General features: G+C 42.5%; 1 protein-coding gene across 3 annotated transcripts; it reads left to right on the top strand.

Annotated features, from left to right (window-relative positions):
- The first annotated feature begins 268 nt into the window (after positions 1-268).
- LOC112285201 (uncharacterized) lies at positions 269-19561 on the top strand. 3 transcript variants are annotated; one of them, XM_024525839.3, is made up of 28 exons: positions 269-487; positions 1707-4951; positions 5345-5420; positions 5787-5909; positions 6242-6488; positions 6749-6974; positions 7201-7469; positions 7604-7789; positions 8025-8342; positions 8604-9230; positions 9449-9824; positions 10065-10207; positions 10732-10902; positions 11108-11296; positions 11463-12005; positions 12297-12356; positions 12522-12832; positions 13150-13405; positions 13587-13733; positions 14218-14536; positions 14869-14996; positions 15178-15416; positions 15741-16578; positions 16721-16975; positions 17256-17441; positions 17598-17945; positions 18128-18299; positions 18491-19561. In XM_024525839.3, exons 2-28 carry the CDS (start codon positions 2056-2058, stop codon positions 19066-19068), a joined length of 10227 nt encoding a protein of 3408 aa, XP_024381607.1. In that variant the 5' UTR covers positions 269-487; positions 1707-2055; the 3' UTR covers positions 19069-19561. The 3 variants fall into 3 exon arrangements, with proteins under 3 accessions (XP_024381607.1, XP_090108074.1, XP_090108075.1); XM_090251948.1 differs by lacking the exon at positions 269-487 and adding an exon at positions 607-743; XM_090251949.1 differs by lacking the exon at positions 269-487 and adding an exon at positions 826-954.
- The last annotated feature ends 622 nt before the right edge of the window (positions 19562-20183 follow it).

Raw genomic sequence — 20183 nt, 5'->3', positions numbered from 1 at the left:
TGTCGTGACGGAGGAGAATGGAAACTGGGCTTACATTCTCCTCTCGTCTCCTCTCCTCCTCGATGCAGTTTTGTTTCCCAGCAGCTCCTTTAATTAGATCGCAGCAAAAAGTTCGATGGTAGGGAGGGGCGTGATTATGAACAAGCCGGGAGGGGAGGCAGGGAGGGGAGGGGCTGGCTGGCTAGCTGTAATGCTTGTCATTCCGGATAATCGCCGATCCCAGTTGTTTATTTGTTGCAGATGGTGAAATCTAGGGTAAGGGGAGATTGGTGAGCTTGATTGACTTGGTGTTGCCAACCGCATTGGGCCAGCGGTTGTCCTGTTTTAGTAGGTTGTACAATCTAGGAAGTAGTGGGATTGGGTCTACGGAATGGCGAGGCAGATCTAGGGAGTGGAGGTTTTTGTCTCAGGCTGTCCGTTGCAGCAGAGCAGGGGCAGCGAGCGCCATCGCCATCGCCGGGTGGGTGCGAAAGCCCCAAGGACACAGGTACACACGTCGTCGTAGGAGCTGAGCCTTGCGTTTCTAAGACAATTTACTTTCCGGGTTTTATTTCTGTTATTGCTAGCTGTTGAGCGCCTCCACGAGGGGCAGTTTCGAGGTTGGGAGGTGAGAGAAAAGTTGCGCGCAAGGGAAGGTCGTGAGGTCGCGCGTCCACGCGGTAGTGGTGATGAGCTGGGGCGATGTTGAATCGTTCCAACCTGCGAGGTGGAAATGGGGAATCGTTGCAAGGGGACTCTTTTCGGTGAGGAACTGCGACCGTGCTCGTGTGCCGGCCGAAATTGTCGACTTGTCTCAGGAATTTTTGTGAGTTTTGTAGGGGCTGTATCTGGGGGGAGAGTGTAGCAGAGAGTTGTAGAGGTGCAGAGGAGCTTTTTTTGTCGACGTGATGCGATTCGCTTATTCTATCCATTTGCCTTTGATTGGCTATGATTTGAGGATACATCTTGGGTTTGGTGAGTGCATGATCAGTCGTGTCGCTTTGCTGTACTTGTGGGAGACCTTTCTGAGAATTGTAGTCTTCAGATTTGTCTACCGGGGATTTTCAGGAAGGATTCGAGATTCTATTGACGTGGATTGGTTTTGCGGATTATCTGAGACTTCTTGGACCTCGTTTTACAGATTTTTGCTCACATCTGAAGGTACTTGGGAGTGAATTAGATTGGGATAGATGCGTCGAGATTGCAATGCTGACAGCGCAATTGACTTCTCTTTGATATAGTCAAGCCTTTTTCTTAGCTTGATTCCGATGCAGATCGGCGCAGTCCTCTTGCAAAGAATTGAATACGTTTTGGAGAAGCCTTGCTCTGTCTGTCTCGTCGGCGCTCTTCTTGCCTGTTATTTGCTGCGTGTTACAGTAGCCAAATCAGAAAGCAATCAGCACCAAAGATATTTCCATTCATCCTTTTTATTACTGAAAAAAACAAGACATTCAATTTGTCAATTGAAAGATGTATTCGATAGTGGGAAGAAGTTGCAATTGACTTCTCGCATTTGCAATGCACCTTCTTTTGACAGGCACGAACCTATTCTTCGATTAAATTCTGAGCGTAGTGCACACTCCGCTAGAATGCTTCAAGATTACTTTGTTGCCAAGCTTCCTCGCACTTTGCTTCCCAAACATTGTTCTTTTTAGCAGCCTTATTTGGACTAAAATGTTGCACAAAACTTCTTATTTGATTTTTCTTTTCTTGACTTGTTTTCGCAGGTGATGTAGATACAGGACATGGCTCCGTCCGAGGGTTCTTCCTACACTAGTACCTCCCCTTCTTGTTTTCACTGGGATCAGAACAGATAAAAGAGCATCTGTAGGAACTCATCATTGATTGATAGAGTAGCTGTTCAAGTAGAGGTCTCCGTGACTCCTTTTGAGCCTGCACTAGGTGGCCTGTTCTTCTCATGGTATAGGATTCTGCAAGAAGTGCGACCAGGATAGCGTGCATTGAGGTTTGCACTTGGTATCAGCAATTTGGTTGCTGATAAATATCGGATAAGTCTGAGGGCTTCGCATTGGAACATCGAGGACATAGGCTTTTGCCTAGTCATTGTGGAAAACCATGGTTGGAGATGCGAAACAAGAAGGGGAACTCCCTGTATTACAATTACACAATTGGGCCAATTCTCCACTGGTCATTTCTCTCTTTAAATCTGCTGCTCTTGCTCCCTCTCGCAACAAAATTTGTCTCCTTTCTCGTCATCATGAAGCCCTTCTCATTCCTCTTGGGTTCTCGCACAGTAGCTCCTTGGTTAATTGCTCCGCCTCTTTTTCCAACGACTTGCCGGATACTGCCCCTGTTTCCGGATCGATTGCTTCATGCTCATCAACTTTTACACCCGGAAAGGACCCTCATCAGGAAGTATTGGTGGAGGAAGTAGGGTCAGATAATCTGGAATCAGCTGTGTCCTCCCTCGAGTCATCTGCTACTGTACATATCAATTCTGAATTTCCTAGAACCCTAGCATATTCGATTGCCGGACGAGGATTTGCCCTTGTACAAGAAATTCTTGTTTCGGAGAAGCTGGACATTCAAAATTCCACTTCTCAGTCTACTCCTCTTTCCTCGAGTACATCAAGCCCTTCATCAACTTTCCTTGATCCTCATCAACTTTCACGTCCCCCATCTTCCAAATATGAAGCGACGCCTGACCTTCAATTTTCTTCGTCGTTTCCTGTCCTCTCAGACGTTGAGTGCTTCTCATGGGCATGTTGTGGAGACGAATATGAAGCCAATCAAACTTCTGGTCCATTTTCGGAGCTTCTTTTAACAGGTGGGAAGGAGGGATTAATCATTCATGCATTTTGCAGTGAAGTTGGAGTTCAATACAGACATGAAAATAGCGGAAAGCATGATATGGAAGAATGCGCTCAGCTCCATCCACTCAGCGAGCAATCCAGCGGTGGCAGAGGGGAAGATAGAATCCACGGATCATGGCGCAATTGGGGTTTGGGGGAATTTCAAAGACGCCAAGAGTGTTGGCGGCGACTTGAGGAGCAGTCTAATTCGAACCAGGATAAGAGTGATCAAGCCAACCAAAATTACGAGCAAGTATGCGATCACTCATGTGTTCACAATGCCAATGATTTTGAAGGAGTGTGGCCGCCACAGTCGTTGGAGGGTCTCGTGAGGGATTTTTGCTCTCCAGATTATAGGAAAGGCGGAAATTTGCGTAGAGGTCTTAAGTCTTTCGTTATCGATGCGAAGCTCGAGGGTAACGAACATGTGTCCTCTCTTGTGTATGACAAACATCAGTCTTGGCCCCTGTCTGCAGAGATAGTCACCTTCCGACTTGCACAGGGGTCTTCTGCTCTATCTCACCTGGTTTCTCTAGCTCGAAAGACCAGTGTGGAAAGCCAAAATCACAGAAATGCTTCGTTGGACCAGAAAGTGGATAATTCGGTTCCAAGACATGCTGCATCTGCGTGGACCAGATTAAAGGATGGGTATTTTTCTACTCCCAGAAGGCAAGAAGGTTCACATGAAGTGGTCGGAATAATTTCAAGTCCCTCTCAAAACTTAGTTGCTGTCATATTTTCTGCTTTTTCTTCATCTGTTCTTAAAGAAGAAGTCACTGAGTCAAGAGCGTCAGAAACCGTGGAAAGAGACCACAGTACTGCGAGTTGCGAAGGAGTTTCAGACGATAAGAGGTGGAAGAGGTCGTGGAAGGGCTCCTTTGACCTTTGTGTCATTACTGCAACGGTGAACAGCCGGGGTTTGAAATGGATATCCGGAATCGATTTTGAACATGCAGGAAAGGAGGCGAGGGTTCCAATTGAGCAGTGGGCAGATTTCAAGCTCTCGATTGACAAGTTCCTCGGCTTGACAGAGAGCGGGTGTGTGTACATTTGGACAGCAATCACGGGCAATTTTCTTGCATGTATCGATGCTTTCCAATTCTGTCAAGTCACCCTTGACACCACGAGGCGTATCAACAAACGTACTAAAGAAAGAAAAGCTGACAGCACAGTGGCAAGTGCCAGTTGGTTTGAACCCGAAGGAAAACATAAATTTGTTCAACTTGTGGTTACGCCAGATTGCTCGCTTCTAACTACAACCGATGAACAGGGTGTCATGTTTCTTGTATCTGTTGATGACTATTTTTTGGCCCACCCACAACCATTTAATACAGACCTCATTCCTTCCGAAAGGTACTGCTACAGAAAGCATAAAACTCTGTCAAGCTGGGAAGTCGCTGGCTCGTCAATCAATCGTGCCGCACCAGTCGAAGGGCATTCTAAGCACCAGCTGAAGATGAGTGTATCGTCATCTGATCCAAAGCAGGGTGTAACGCACGAAAATTCAGCAGTGGTTGATTCATTCCGGGAAGATTCAACCGTTCCCTGGCCTACTGCAGGCTTGAATGGATTCAACTCAAGGCTGAAACAAAACAATCAAGAGCAGAGATATGTCGGTACAGTTGACAGTTCTTCCAAACCACTGCGCCAAGTTTTTCTTCCGCTGAATCAGAATGAAACTTTCGTAGAAATGGCATTGAACTCGTACAGTATCACAAGGCTAGCCACCAATATTAAGGATAGGAGCAAATTTACAGTTGTACAAAGCCAGCTCCGGATATCGGGAGGTTCATTTGATGAGATGATGCTGAGCAGGCAGGAACTTTCTGCAGTCGAAGGGAGACTGATCAAACAGCACAGGTATGAGGGGGAAGTCTTATCTTTTACTTCTCAAGGTTGTCTTTACTTGGTTACCGCAACCGCCCTACATGTAGTTCTCCCTCCACTGGCTTTTTCTTCATCCCAATCTGGCCTGGCTTTCCCTCGTGACATCCCATGGTGGCCAAGTGATTTGGAAATTGGGATGTTCTCGAATAAGGAGATTGGTGTGTTACCCCTCCTATCTCGTTCCCACGTTCAACAATGGCAATCAGAAGTACAGGACCGATCACTTATTTTTGATGGAGTGGAGGCGACCGAACGTTTGTGTGGTGAAAATGGTAAGCTGACAATTTGGCTTTGGATCTGCAAACTTTTGGAGTTTTCGAATGCATGTTTAATTACTACTGCAAGTACTTGGGTTTGTGCATTCTTTTATTTCCTTTTTCAATGGAAGTGTGGCAGCAGTTTATAATTGTCACTTAATGACAGCGCTCTAAAACTTCTCATGACACGAGACTGCGACTTGAGTGATTGTCTTGTATTGACTTGACTTGCATGAATGATGTTGGATGATTTTCTTTCAGCAAATCATGTGATCATACTGAGATCTGTTTTTCAGGAACTATGAAGCGTTCATTCTAAGAATTTGGTTGGTTTGTTTATTTCTGATGCATACATTCCAACCACTTACGAATGGACTTTTTCTGTTGAACTGCATATATATCTTTCAGGATGGAATCTGCAGCGCCTGCGATTAAGGAGGTTACAGCTTGCATTAGATTATGTACAGATTGATAAAATAGAGCAGTAAGTTGGACCCCCTATGCTTAGTTGGAAACACTCGATATTTTTCGTCATTTATTGCAAGCTTAATAAAAACAACTTGAACAATATTAGGATCACAAACCTCTTTTGCTGTTGGTCATCGAGGCTGTAATTTCGATTTTTTACTGATACATGTATTAGTGTAAAGTCTCTTAAACTGTTATGACTAATTGAATCTGGTCTCTGTCGGAACATTTGCAATGTTATATTCATGATGTTTCGATCGTGAAGTTCGAAGGTATTGCTGGCACTTCTATCATGTTATGATTTGGTTCTATTCATTTGTATTTGCTGGGAAGTTGGAAATGCTTTAGACCTAACCAGCCTGAGATGATCACTATGATGCAGGGCGTTGGAAGGTTTGGTAGACGTGGGTGCAGCCGAGGCAGGTATGCCTCGAGTCTTGTTTGCAGCTGTTGAGCTCATACTTGCTCCCTATGGGACCGACAACGAGCTTGTGTTGGCATCGCGGTCAGTGTATTTTCGGATTTTTGTTTGTAATGATATATAATGAAAAAATGTTAAAATGAGTAGGTGTTCCAGAAATTATTCTAAAATAGGTGTTCTTCGCGTGAAGATTTTGGTTCCGCTCAGAGAAATATGCTCGTAATAGTAGGAATATTTATCAACTAGCTAATCCCAGCTGCTATTTGAAGACTTATTATGACTCTTCTTGTTGGGAAGAAGTAGAATGAGGAAGTTCTCTGTGAAAGAAATGAAGAAAAGTTGCAATTATTAATTAAAAATTACAAATTGAACATTTAAGTTGATTCAGTTAATAAGTTAAAGATTGGAATGTCTAGGCTGCTATCGATTGCTGCTCAATTTTCAACCAGGCTGGTTAGGCGGTACGCCGTGGCTGGTGCACGGCTACGAAGCAGGAGCACTCCTCGAAACTCCACCTTCTCTTCGTCTTTCAAGTCTCTACAGAGACAAAGTGCATCCAAGTTTCCAAATGGTGTTGCTGAATTGTCTCGGTTTATCGTCGTCATTCGGACTCTGCAAGAACACTTGCAGGCCAAGCGCAAAGGTCGAAGTCGCAGTTTTAAGGTGATTAATGCTCACTTACTGAAATTGCCTCTCTTAAATGCATGGTTCTTACATTTTGTGATTGCAGTAAGATTTGTTGTGAGTTGACAGGAAATCTTAGCATACGCCTTGGTCTCGCATCCTCTCCTGATTTTATTTGCATTGCCAGGGATGCAAGCGTCTACTACAAAATGTCACATTTAAATCGCGCTTGCTAATTTTACATGATATCTAGGTTTACGTAAGCTGATCGATCAGTAGTTTGCCATTCGTCTATGCAGATGTCTAGGGAAACATCATTTGCTTCAGGTAGTGCTTCTTTCAAAAACAGACCTATTGTGGAATTCCCAAGTGAACCAGGAAGTGGCGACTGGAATGACTCTGGAAATCAGATTGAGCACGCAAAATCATTGCCAAGTACCGCAGATGGTCCATATCTTCCAATGCCGCAGGGAGTACTTACAACTACTAGTAGCTCTTTGGGATCGAAGACAAGATGGAACGAAGGTACTTCTTACGCCGCATATTTTAGGAAGATTGATAGAAATTTCGGACTTGAATCTTCTGCAAATTCCTATTGAAAATTTTCTTACATGTGATTAAGTACCCTCGATACCGCTGACGATAAGGAACTATATTGCTGAAGTCAAGTTCTATGAAACGCATCATAATTGTTTTAGAGATTGGATAATTATTTATTTGAAGCCACCATGATGTATCTGTCATTTCTCAGGATCTCTTGAGGAAGCTAAAGGTAGAAGACCCTCTGTAGAGAGTGCAGATGAGATGTTCGCCAGATGGGAGAACACGTCAGTGGATGCTGAAAGCGTGGTGAGGGATGCATTGATAGCAGGACGTATACCTCTAGCTGTTGTGCAACTTCACCGCATGCGGTCCAGGGCATCTTTGAACAGTTCTCCAGGGTGCCAACCAGAAATTGTTGATGTTTTCAAGGATGTTCAGGAAATCAGCAGAGGAATTGTTTATGAGCTCCTGTGTAAGGTGAGATTGACCTAGAAATTTATCTATTTGAGTTCGTTTGTGTGTATTTCGTGTTGATGTGGACTAAGCCTTGTCACATAGCAAGACAAGGAAATGTTCGGAACACGTGATAACTAAATGCTATGTGATTGCAGGGTAAAATGGCGTTGGCAATGGCTGCGCTTCGAAGATTGGGAGAGGATATAGAGACAGCACTATATCAGCTTGCATTTGGAACTGTTAGGCGTAGTTTGCGTAAGCAAACAAAAAAGGAACTGCTTAGACATGTCCGGCTTGGTACCCTTGATTCTCGATTGCTCGGAATCACAACTTATCTGGAGGTATTGCCAAGTTATTTCAGTTATTGCATGCTGCATTTCTACATACTTTCAGTCGATAACAAATTTGATCCTGCGCGTCTACTTCGGTTTTCTGGTGACCAAGATCAGTGTTTTAAAGTGCCTGATCTATTATCTGCCACATGATCAGAAGTTTGGGAAGATAGTTTCTATCTTTGGCCACCTCAACTTTTGTAACACTTGAATGGTGATCATTGCTTGCTGTTTTGTTGAATAGGGGCTATATCCTCACAGCAGCTTTTGGACCTCATATTCGGCACGTCAAGGTCAAGTAGCAACCAAAGAACCAATCATTGAGCCTGTTCCATCGGACGACGAAAAACAGAGTCTGCGACTGATCTGCAAAAGCAATGCGGGTGGAGTCTTCAGTCTCGAATGTGGGGATGGAGATGGTGTAGTCTTGGGATCCTGGAATACAACTAAGAATTTGGAAGCTTTGGAAAATACTGGTTTGGGGCAACACATTACACCACCTGGTTATTTTGTTGTTGCAGCTGTTTGGTTGCATGCATGGGACCAGCCAACTGTGAATCGGGTATGTCAAAATCTATATATGTGTAGAATATCGACTCTTGTTTACTTTTTGCTTCCAGAGTTGAGTTCTTACGTCTCTGCTAGTAAGTTGGATCAACGTCGTGGTTGTTCGGATCTTGTGTATGGGTTAGACGCTTTCACCACTGCAGTCGTTAATTTGTCGCATGTCAATGTCGTGAGTAAGCTTGCGTCTGTAAAGTGTCGCGTTTGAGTTGTACCCAAACCGATCGTGTGAAGATTAAAGTTTTTGTTAAATGTGCAGGTTATCCTGGATAGATTGCATGTTTCGAATGATCATATCCCATGGGTTTCATTACTAGAATACCACGTGGCTCATCATAACTGGCCCTCCGTTTCTACTCTACTTGACAATATTCCCGATACATTTCTTAATAGTGGGGTACTCCATGTTTTGTCTGATGATAATATAAGTTCTTTACGCACACAGTCTAAGTATCGTATGGAAAGAGCTTCACATCAAGATTTCATAATACCGAAAGTGAATTATTTGAAAATCGATACATTACCACTTAGTAGTGCATGGATGCTTCGGTTGATGGAGGAAAAGTTAGCGAGGAATTTTATCTTCTTACGCCTCTATTGGGAGCGGATTGCGTTACTCTCTCTGTTAGCAGCATCAGGGGTTCTTTTCATGCCAAGTTTCGACAGAAGCAGGAACACAAAATCCAAAGAATTGGTACTTGCTACAAGTATGGCAAGCAAATCATTTACGCCATTCAAGTTTCATAGAGAAGCAGTGCAAGGTGTGCATGAACTTGTAATTCGGCATTGCGTGAGGCTTTCGCTTCCTCATTTACTGGAGCGATTTCTTACTCACCACTTGCTAGGCTTCAGCAAGACTTCTTTGACCCTTCTTGAGTCATATGTGGTATGTATTCAACCTACAGCAATAAATCCATGAATGTGATTACTAATAAAAAATAACATTTTTTTCCTTCTAGCTGGATGATATTATCTCGCGGTTTTGTTCATGAAATGAGCCAATATAAGCAAGTGCTTATTGTGGTTTCTGATCCATGGCAGATTACTTTCTGACTCAGTTGTGAAGATGGCACTCACGAAGATTCAAAATTCATATTTGTTCAGGGAAATTGTGAATGGACAAGGTGGGAGCTACTATCACGGTTAAGGGGTCACGAATTCGATGCCTCATTGTCTAACTTCAGGAGCATCTCAACATCCAATTTAAGTCCTGGCTGTAAGTATGTGTCTGTGGATGATATTGCTGCTGCTGGACAGGGACTCATTGCTCTTGCAACGTTAATGTTTGCTCCAGTGCCGCTCCAGAAGTGTCTGTTTGTTGACCAAAAAATGAACAGTCAGGAGGGTCAAACATGGCAATGTACATTAGAGAATCTTCGAGAAATACTGCAGGAGTACCCTACTTTTTGGCAGACTCTGGAAGCAGCTTCGTATGGTCAAGATGCGTGGGGATTTTATTCAGTACGGTCTGCAAATACTGGTTGGTAGCTTTGCAACCTACGATCTATGACGATAAGAATCGAACATTTTGCATTGTATCTTTGCCTTGACGGCCATATGCTGTCACTCAATATGTATTGTCTTCTGCCACTGACTGGTTTCTATAATGATATTCTTTTAGATTTCTTAAGTTTGCTCTATTAGAAGGTTCTTCTCTATCTCATCGTATTCGTTTTTAGCAATCCTGATACAATTTTTTCTTTTGTAACTTATATCGAAGAGGAAACGACACCAGACATCTCAAGTTATCTACTGTGGCGAGAAACTATTTCCTCATCTGTTGCTGGAGATGCTCATCTTCTTCACATCCTCCCTCGTTGGGTGCCCAAGAGCATTCAGAGGCTTCTTCAGGTGGTTTTCAAGGTTTGTAATAACATTTTGAACCTTGAACTATCTACCTGCTCAATATTGCACTAAAACACATTAAGCACCATTACCTTTGAAAGTGAAATTTTGTGTTCAACAGCTCGTGCTCGCTGAAAGATTTAATTCTAGCTTTAAATGTTTCCTGAACACATTGAGGTACAGTAAACCAGTGAATTCAACATGCTTACTGACATAGTTAAAGGTTCATGAGTTGGTGTTATGATCCATTTAGGTCTGAATCACTTAGATTTGATTCTTGATTCTGTTAGTAAAACTCAATAAATCAGTTGCTACCAAAGTATCCCATGACAAAGATGCCATGGAATCCTCCGTTCTCAAGGATCGCCTAACGAGCTCGAGATATCTTTGAGAACGGTGAAATTTGTACAGTGCCTTGGAGAAGGTTGTCGTCGAAGAATTAAAAGGTTATTATTCGGTCCTCCATACTCCAACAACCTTACTTCAAATCTCGTTACTTTTGCCAAAGCTCTGCTAATCGAACTCGTTGTTGGTCTGTCCAGGGTCCAGGTGGAGGTTCTCAAGGGTCATTAAACCAGGGAGGTAACTTTCCAGTCGGAAATCTTAGAAGTAGTGATCAGGAATTTGGTGCGGATTTTAATGAGGGGGTTCTTCAATGGGAGGCTCGAGTGCAAACAGTAATAAAACAAGAACTTTATGCTCCCGCCACCGAGGTACATCGCCTTTTAAAACACGTGTTTCATTTTATTCACCCAACCCTATATTTATTGATTTGATATGTGGTTATGTTATGAAATTATTCTTTCGGCACTGGCTAAAGTCTCCGAGGTGGAAAATTTCTTAGATATATTCAGTGTTCGCCATTCAGCTTATTTGCCCCTCGTTTTTTTAAACTCAGAATGCTTGTATATAAATCAGGAGATAGAACCTGGAGTGGAGCATTATCTGCGACGTGGCCGTGCGTTAGCTGCCTTCAACACATTGCTTGGGCCACGCGCTCTTTTTCTAGAACCTGAGACTGAGGGGACTGGGAAATCCTTACAACCACCTGAATATTCAAAGCTTTTGGATAGCTTGTCAGAGAAGGATGAGTCCCTTATTGCTTCGGTATGTGTAATTAGAACGAGTTGTTACTATCTTCTCCTCCTTCTGGTAGTTCTGAAAGCTAACCTTGTACAGTATCATCAGCAAATTTTGATGTAGCAACCATGTTAACAGAAATTCGAAGTTTGAGGTCATGGACATCTGATTTTGTGCACGCTTTGAAATGCAGGTCTACGAGTTTGCGATTTCAAACTTTGAAAACTCAATCACAGTCGCTGCATGCTCTCTCTTTCTTGAGCTCTGTGGAGTTTCTGCTCAAATGCTTCGAGTGGACATTGCAGTTCTGCAACGTATAGCAAAGTACTTAAGGGTGAAAGAGCAACGTGATTGGGCATCTTCTACCGGTACAAATCAACCTCAAGTAAAGTTACCTTCAACTGTTTCACTTGTAAGGGCGCTCACCGAAGAATATGCGACGCACTCTATCAAGTACCCTGTTGGTGACCTTTCGAAATCGAAATCGAAATCCCATACAGGTCTTATTACAACTTTGCAAATGTTGGAAAAGGCCACTTTAAGTGACTATATCCCAAAAACTATAGATGGGACTCCGGGTTCTTGGCTTTCGAATGCTGCAGGCAACGGTGATGAACTCAGAGAACTTCAACGATCTTTAAGTGAGCAGTGGAGCCTTGTCACAGCCTTTTGCCGTGGACATGGATTACCTCTGAGCACTACATACCTTGTGGTACTTGCCCGTGACAATGACTGGGTATGAAAAAATCTGTCCATATCTTATCTAATTGCATTACGCCGTTTTCATATACCTTTTGGGATTGTGAAAATATAATCAATTATACTGTAGTGTGAAGGAAGAGAGCCACTTATTGCAGTGTGTTGGAGATAGTTTTATGAGGTTCTGTGCTAAAATTCCGGCTGGTGCTTATTCTGTGGTTAAACTTTGCTCTAAATTCTGACAAATTGCTTTAAACTTGTCCTCATAATTCGTTTAGTGCGAACGAGTGTTGACCAGACACCAGATGAGCTTTGTTTGGCTTTTCAGGTAGGATTTTTGGCTGAAGCTCAAGCGATTGGTTGCCCGCTGGAAGTACTTATTAACCTGGTGTTTTTTCTCAACCTGTCAATCATAAGCATTTTAATTTTTGATTTTTCAATTTTTATTATATAGTAATATACTCTTCAACCACATCATTTCTATGTGCTGCAGCGTGATGGGAAGTATCCTGCTGGTGGATGCAAAATATTAATCATAATCTATTTGGGACAGGCATCTAACGAATTTACAGACCCGCGGCTTAGGTGTCACATATTGATCGTGTTGGAGAGTCTTCGTACTCCATTGCAAACACAGACACTACCAGACTGTGAAGAAGCTTCAGCGTGTGGATTCAAAACTACAATTCCAGAGGATCTTTTTGGTCTACTGGCAGAGTGCGAGGGCAAGAAATTTCCCGGTACTGGTTTACTTGCCAAATCAGAAGAGCTCCAGTGGCCGCTCCTTGCTGTGGTAGCTTCATGTTTTGATGACGTGAAACCTATATCTTGCTTGAGCATATGGCTGAAAATTACCGTTGCAAGGTTTGTGCTCATATCACTCAATTTAATTTGTAACTTAGAACAAAGACTTTTCATGTTCTGTTAACACTCTCATTTACACCTCAAATGAATTCGGCCCTCGTATTTTATTAGTAGCCAACTATTTTCAAATTGGGCTCTATTAAGATGTGTTTTCTTGGCAGATTGAGCTGCCTTTGATTTATTGGAACGATTCAACTTGGAACTCGTTTATTTTGTACTAATTAAGCATTTATTTTGACACAAGATGTTATGGTTAAAATTAATGTCCTCAATCTTTCTGCGAGTTTCCTCTCTAACTACCGGAGCTATTTATCCAGGGAAGTATTTGGTAAATCTCTAAAGAGTAAAGTCGATGAGCAACTTACTGCAACGGTAGGAGCAGCAGTTGAAGCAACGAATGTGGAGGCAAGCACTTCACTAGAAGTTCAATTTGATCGTAGTAATCCAAAAAGGCAACGTTGTTCACTGGGCAGTACTGCGGTACTGGAAAAAAATGATAAAAATATTCAGGATACCTTTACTGATAGAAAGTCTTCTCCTATGATCTCAAATTTTGAAAAAACGCGCATGGAGGTACTGCTCTTTACCATCAGTGTGTATTCTCTCCGTTTTGATGCTCCAGTTACTTGTCATCTTGTCTATTGCTACCTGGTTATTTCTGAAATTCTGATAACCTGTTTTAAATCCTGCTACTGATAGGTCCTGGTTTACTCACATTAATGAAATGCGCATACCTGTGGATGCTCATGTGTAGGCGGCTTCAGGCATGGCTGCTACAGAAGATTCTCTTGCAGGATTGGTGGCACTTCTCTGCGAACAGCAGCTATTTCTTCCACTTTTACAATCTTTCGAGCTTTTCACACCATCTTCATCTGTTATTCCCTTCATACGATTCCTTCAAGTACGTATCTTTGAAATTCCCAGAGTTAAGGTGTGCCGGTTATGTGAAATAGTTTTTTGCATCTCTCTCATACCTTCATTCTGTCTTCTTCTAAATGCTTTAAGTAAGCGGTTACTTTCTTTTTTGAGCCTAGTTTGCCGTTTTGAAGTCTATCTCTGAATAAAAAGTACGTAGAAAGAAGATTTTTCTTAAGACTTTCGCTTCTTCTCAAGTGTAGCATTCCTGATTTCCGTGAAGTTTGCAAAGCGTTGATATTTAGGTGCACATTGTTATCCATGTGCATGTAGTGATTATGTATTTCAAAAACTCATGTCCTAGATCTGTGTGGATGCTTACTGTATTCGGTAACTCTATTACTAATCTACTTAATGTTCCAAGTCAAATGTGTAGTTGTAACGCAAGTAAGTTGTAAACGCATTTCGACTGATGATGAGTCGCTCTCACTAAATTGCCCATTGATTGGTGGATCGTAAACTGTATTCAGGCTTTCGCTCAAATGCGGCTCACAGATGCCTCTTCTGAATTAAGTTCATTTTCAGCTCTCTTAAAACAAGAGACAAACAAGAACGCAAGGAGTAAATCGTCCTGGATTTCTAGAACTGCCGTTGCGACTGCTGAAGCTATGCTGGAGGCCTGCCCCTCTGTGTATGAGCGTCGTTGTCTGCTCGAACTTCTCTCAGCGGTAGACTTTTGTGATTCTGGTATAGCTGCTTTAAAATTCAGAAGGTTACTTCGGAAGTTGCAGCTGGTGGAGCCATCACTTTGTGCAGGGAAAGAAACTGTTGTCAATGGCCCGAGTCTTGGTAAGCCTCATGCAGTTCTTGTATGGTCTTCTGTCTTTTTTGACTTTACAGATCATAGCATTGCGATGAGGCTGCTGCCTTGCGTAAACTATGCTGCCTTCATTCATGTCTGTGATTCTCTTATCTTATTCAGCCGGTTCGATGCATCTGCGTGCTGTAAACAAGAATTTATTTTCCTGGCATAGACATGATAACTGGTTTGTAGTTGCTTATAATTATTGTGCTCCATAAAGATGATGGAACTCCATTATCCTAAGGTGTCCTCTATTAATATCAGGAGTAGTACTCGCTTTAGCATAACGTCATGTTTTTTTCTATTTGTGCCGGATTAGGTGATGACGAATTGCTGGCTTCACTGGAAGCAAGTGGTTTTTGGGACGAAGGTCGTATGTGGGCTCAACAACTTGATCTCAAAGACCACCGTATCAGCTCTGCTCTTCACCATGTAACAGAAACACAGGTATCATGATTCGTATTAATTCAAGTCTCCTTCACAATTAATCTTTCTGTTCGTATTAAAAGCCAATTGGCCCGTTCAGCTGCGCATGAATATTTAAAACCAATCTTCAAGCATGTAACCCTTTGTAATTATTTTGTTACCAGATGAAATATTTTGGATTGGATTTTTTTTCTTCTTGCAGGCGGAAGCCATGGTGGCAGAATGGAAGGAACTGCTGTGGGATGTACAGACGGAGCGAGCTGCCTTATGGGGTCACTGTCAAGCATTGTTCGTTAGACACTCATTTCCTCCACTAAAGGCGGGCACATTTTTCCTTAAGCATGCTGATGCTGTTGAGAATGAGGTCTCTAAACTGGAGTTGCAGAGCATTTTGGTACTAGCATTTCAGTGGCTCAGTGGCTCTTTCACTAACTCATCACCGTAAGCGCCTCTCCCTTTCCTTTCGCTAAGTGTTTTATCTGCTTCATCTTAGGTGTTGTGGAATCTCTGTAACCATGTCAATACGCTACCTTGTGCGCAAGTTCTTGAGCTGTCTAAACCTTATGTGTGGGAAAAAGGCAACTGAACCTAGTAATTTGAATTCAGAATAATCTAGCTAATTTTTAGTTAGTGTGGACCTTCGATTTTTAATAGTTTACACCATCATTTGGACGGCATTGCCATCTACTTCATTTACAATCAAAGTTATCTCTCCCGTTAATTTTGCGATTTTACTAACAGTTCTATTCCTCTGTTTGGTTTCAGAGTTTATCCAATACACCTACTGCATGAGCTTGAGATACGTATTTGGCTCCTCGCGGTAGAGGCAGAAGTGGGGATGCAGAATAGCACGGACGAAGACTCAGTGGATAGACCCGCCGGCGAACATACCAGTACAATTACGTCAACGAGTCCAGTCGATAGAACTGCCGAAACGGTGTCAATGGTTGATTTGCACTTGAGGAATATGAGCTTAAAGAATCGTAAAGAACATTCATCTAACGTTAGAGATAACTCTTCCTCAAGTAGACGTGGGCACTCCTCTTCCCCGCATAAAGTTAGACGGAAGCTGAAGCATTCGAAACATACAGCTTCAACTGCTGATATACTACATGGAACTGCCCCCAAGCCTAAGTTGGCTGACAATCAAGTTGATAAACTTTCTCAGTTAGCCTTTGGAGAGACTCAGAGCCTTAAAGGAAGGACTGGCAGTCTATCATCTGCGGGAAGCTCTAATGACTTGGACTCTCTGAATCAGGGTGAAGTGCTTGGAAGTAGTGTTAATCAACGGGATGGCAGCTTCCAATTAGGTATTCAATGCGGCAGCTGGGAAGAGCGCATTGGAGAAGGAGAGGTGGATAGGGCAGTTCTGGCTCTTGTAGAAGTGGGGCAAGTTGCTGCAGCTAAGCAACTTCAGCAAAAGTTGTCACCTGAGTACGTGCCTTTAGAGTTACTACTTGTGGAGGATGCTAAGAAGATTGCCAGTATTTCAGAACCTGATGCGGATGAATCTTTTATTTGGGGTGTCCTTCATCCACGAGTTGTCGCTGTTCTCAGTAACGTAAACTTTGCGAGCACCACGTCATCTAGTATTCTTACGCAGGTACGTCATAATCTTTCTCATTTTGATCAACTTTGACTGTATTAACAGCTGTAAATTTAGTACCATTTTCATAATAGTTATCTTGTCTCTGTCTATCTGTATCCCTCAACTTTCAGATGTTTCTGGATATTGTGGAGCGCAGATTCTAAATGCATGTGCGGAAGTTTGCCGCGAAGGTTGCGGTCGAGGTTTGTGTCAACGAATTGCAGCAATAGCTCATATATCTAAACACTTAGACTTACAATTCACGGAGGCTTTTGAGAAACATCCAGTAGATCTTCTGCAACTCCTATCTTTTAAAGGCCACGAAGCTCTCAAGGAAGCAACTTTACTTGTGTCCACTCATTCCATGGCAGCCCCTGCCATAGCTCGGGTTCTCTCGGAAACATTTTACAAGGTGCGGCCTATATCAAAATTAATTCCCTTAGACGAGTGTGTTGCTGTCATACTTTTTGATATTCACAATAGTTTAATGCTTCAGGAAAAATGTTGTGCATTCTTATTTTGTATATATATGTTAAGAAATCACGCATGCACCCGCTCTCGCACGAACTATTTCTTATAATTGCGATTATTATGGCAACTCACTGAAAATCACTATGTGACATGTTTTGTTTTATTGGGATGGGTTTACCAGAGGAGATTTACTGATTTTTGAATCATCTGGTTATTCTCAGGGCCTTGCTGCAGCATATCGTGGTGGCTACTCGGAAATTACACAGTCGGATGAGGGGCCTGGACCATTGCTTTGGAGGGTCTCTGATTTCAAGCAATGGGCCCAACTTTGTCCATCAGAGTCCGAAATTGGGCATGCACTTATGCGCCTAGTAATCAGTTCCCGTGACTTACTGCATCCCTGTGAGGTACAAAAGCTTGATGATTTAGTATTATTTCGTCTTCGCTATGACCAAGGAGGCTGACCCGGCATTCTAATGGATTATTCACCCTTTTCTTTTGGGCCGCAAATACTTGTCCAAGGTCTTTGCAATGAGCATGCGCTTGACATAATTTGTTGGCAGGTGGAGCTTTTAATCTTAGCGTTCCAGTATTACGTTTCCTCCGAATGTCTCGATGGTCTCGATGTATTAGTGGGCTTCGCCGCAACACGTGTCGACTCCTACAATTCAGAAGCAGACTTTGCGTCTCTTACACGTCTGGTAGTAGGGCTACACAGTCTCCCGGCCTTGCGTTTCATACTCGATATCTTGGTAGAAAATGGTCAGCTAGAGCTGCTATTACAAAAGACAACATGGCTTGATTTCGTTGACGCGGATAGAGCAGCAAGATGTGCAGTGCAAGGATTCCACATGGGCATTCTTTCAGCTCTGAACCACTTCAGTACTTTCGATCAGGATGCCTTCGCAATGGTATGTAAACATTATCCTTCCAATTTCATAGTTCTATGATATAGATAAACTTGTCGACATCAGTGTGATACCTTCTTCAACAGATGGGTGATGAGATCCAGTGTTGTCCTATGCTGTTTACAGTTTTCTACTCGTGTTGATATCAGTATTTGAAAGTTCTAATAAGTAAGTTTTGAATGCAGGTATATGCTCAGTTCAATATGACGTACGAGAATGCGGCTTTGCTAAAAAAACGTGCTCAACGGGGAGTTGAGTGGTGGGTGAAACACCCACATCCTGAGTCGAGCGAAGAGCTGCTAGACACAATGCGCTTGTTCGTGGAGGCAGCTGATCTCTACTTGACTGAGGAAGCAGGTGCAGATTAACTGTTTGTACTCCAAGTTGTCTTTTTCTTTGTGTAGCAACCGAAAATCAAGACTCAACGCTTTCGCTTTGCTCCAATATCATGAACTTGGTACACGTAATGACATGAATTCTTGGTATAATATGATGAGTGTTATTAAGTATCGGAGAGATTGTGGTTAACCCTCACCTGTTTTCGACAGGCAACAGCACGAGCTGGTGTTGTGCCCAAGCGTCCATGATATCTCTCCAGCTTCGAATGCCAGAATTGATGTGGCTGAACCTGACGGAGACAAATGCCAGACGTTTACTCGTTGACCAACCGCGCTTCGCTGAGGCATTGATCGTCGCCGAAGCTTATGACCTCAATCAGTCCACAGAATGGGTGCCCGTCTTATGGAATCAAATGCTGCAGTCCAGCAGGATTGACCAATTTCTGAACGATTTTGTAGATATTCTTCCCTTACCAGCTACGATGCTCCTGGAGTTGGCTCGTTTTTATCGTGCAGAGATTTCAGCACGGGGGTACCAGCTGGACTTCACAAAATGGCTCACTCCTGGGGCAGTACCAATGGAGCTATCGAGACACTTGGGAAAATCAATGCGAGCTCTCCTGAAACAGGTTTCCAACTTGAGCGTTCGATTACAACTCGCCACGCTTGCGACAGGATTCGCCGACGTAGTGGACTCGTGTATGCAATTGCTTGACCGAGTGCCTGAAACAGCTGGCCCTCTTATTCTTCGCAAGGGCCACGGAGGCGCCTACATTCCTCTCATGTAATGCAACTGCCAACAAAGATGTGTTCCACTTCATTTGAGTCGTATCCAAGCGACCATCACCCCCCATGATAATCAGCTTTCATGCTTTCTGGGCTACAACTTCGAGTAGTCATCGAATCAGAAGGCCTGAACTTTTACAAGGCTAAATAGGTGTACATGCCGTAGGGTTGCAGCAAACGTGCAAAGTGGGTCTCATTTCTGTAGAAACAATGCCACTCTCCGCACTAGGTGTTGCGGATTAACAGGTACTATTTTTAACTCGCACATAAGGGTCACAGGACCCATGTAGAAGAGCAGGTTGGTATTAGTAAGCCCTTAGAACACCAGCGCAAGTTATGAGTCAATTCGTTCATGGAAATTTTGTCTTACAAATTAAAGATCAAGCACTGACGTTGACCCTGGTGACTTTTTATGTTCAAACCTAGTCTGTAACATGATCTTGTCTCTTCAACCTAGTAAATATCAAATCTTTTGGTGCTGGCTTCTTCATTTTATTTACATGCCTACAGTTTGTGAGCCAAGGGAGTTGCATTATCTCAATCGCATTGCAATTTATAGTTCCAGCAATCTTAACACTAGGTCCATTACTGAAGTTTCAAGTCTCGTTGTCTCCCAATGTTTGCAGTTCAATGTAAGTGATGCTGAGTTCTGTTACATATTGACATGAACTTTTCAGCACGATTCATTCCAAGCAAGCAGAAAAGGCTTCAAAAACAATGTAGGCGGGATTTTAGGTTATTTTTTTGAAAATCCATGCTACAATGTTAAAGTTGGTGAATGGTTTTGTCCATAACACTAGATCTTATTAATGTGTTTATTTACAGCAATACACAAACATTGATAAAAATAAAAAAATAAAAACCATGCAGTAGTGGATAAAACCATAATAATTTCAATTTCTTATGCAACTGTTCATCATAAAATAGAAACAAGAAACTGTATTTGAATTTTTTATTCTACATTATTATTTAAAATTCTTTATCTGAAAAAAAATTATTTTTACCTTTTTAATGATATTAATAATGAATTCGAGAGAGAAAAAAACAAAAAACAAAAAAGTAGAAAATTAAAGCATAGAAAAATCCAATTTATCAAAAGTTCAGCCACTAAAAGCAC

The sequence above is a fragment of the Physcomitrium patens genome, chromosome 7 (genome assembly GCF_059467195.1).
Source record: "Physcomitrium patens ecotype Gransden chromosome 7, ASM5946719v1, whole genome shotgun sequence".
NCBI lineage: Eukaryota > Viridiplantae > Streptophyta > Bryopsida > Funariales > Funariaceae > Physcomitrium > Physcomitrium patens.
This window is presented reverse-complemented; position numbering and strand designations above follow the sequence as displayed.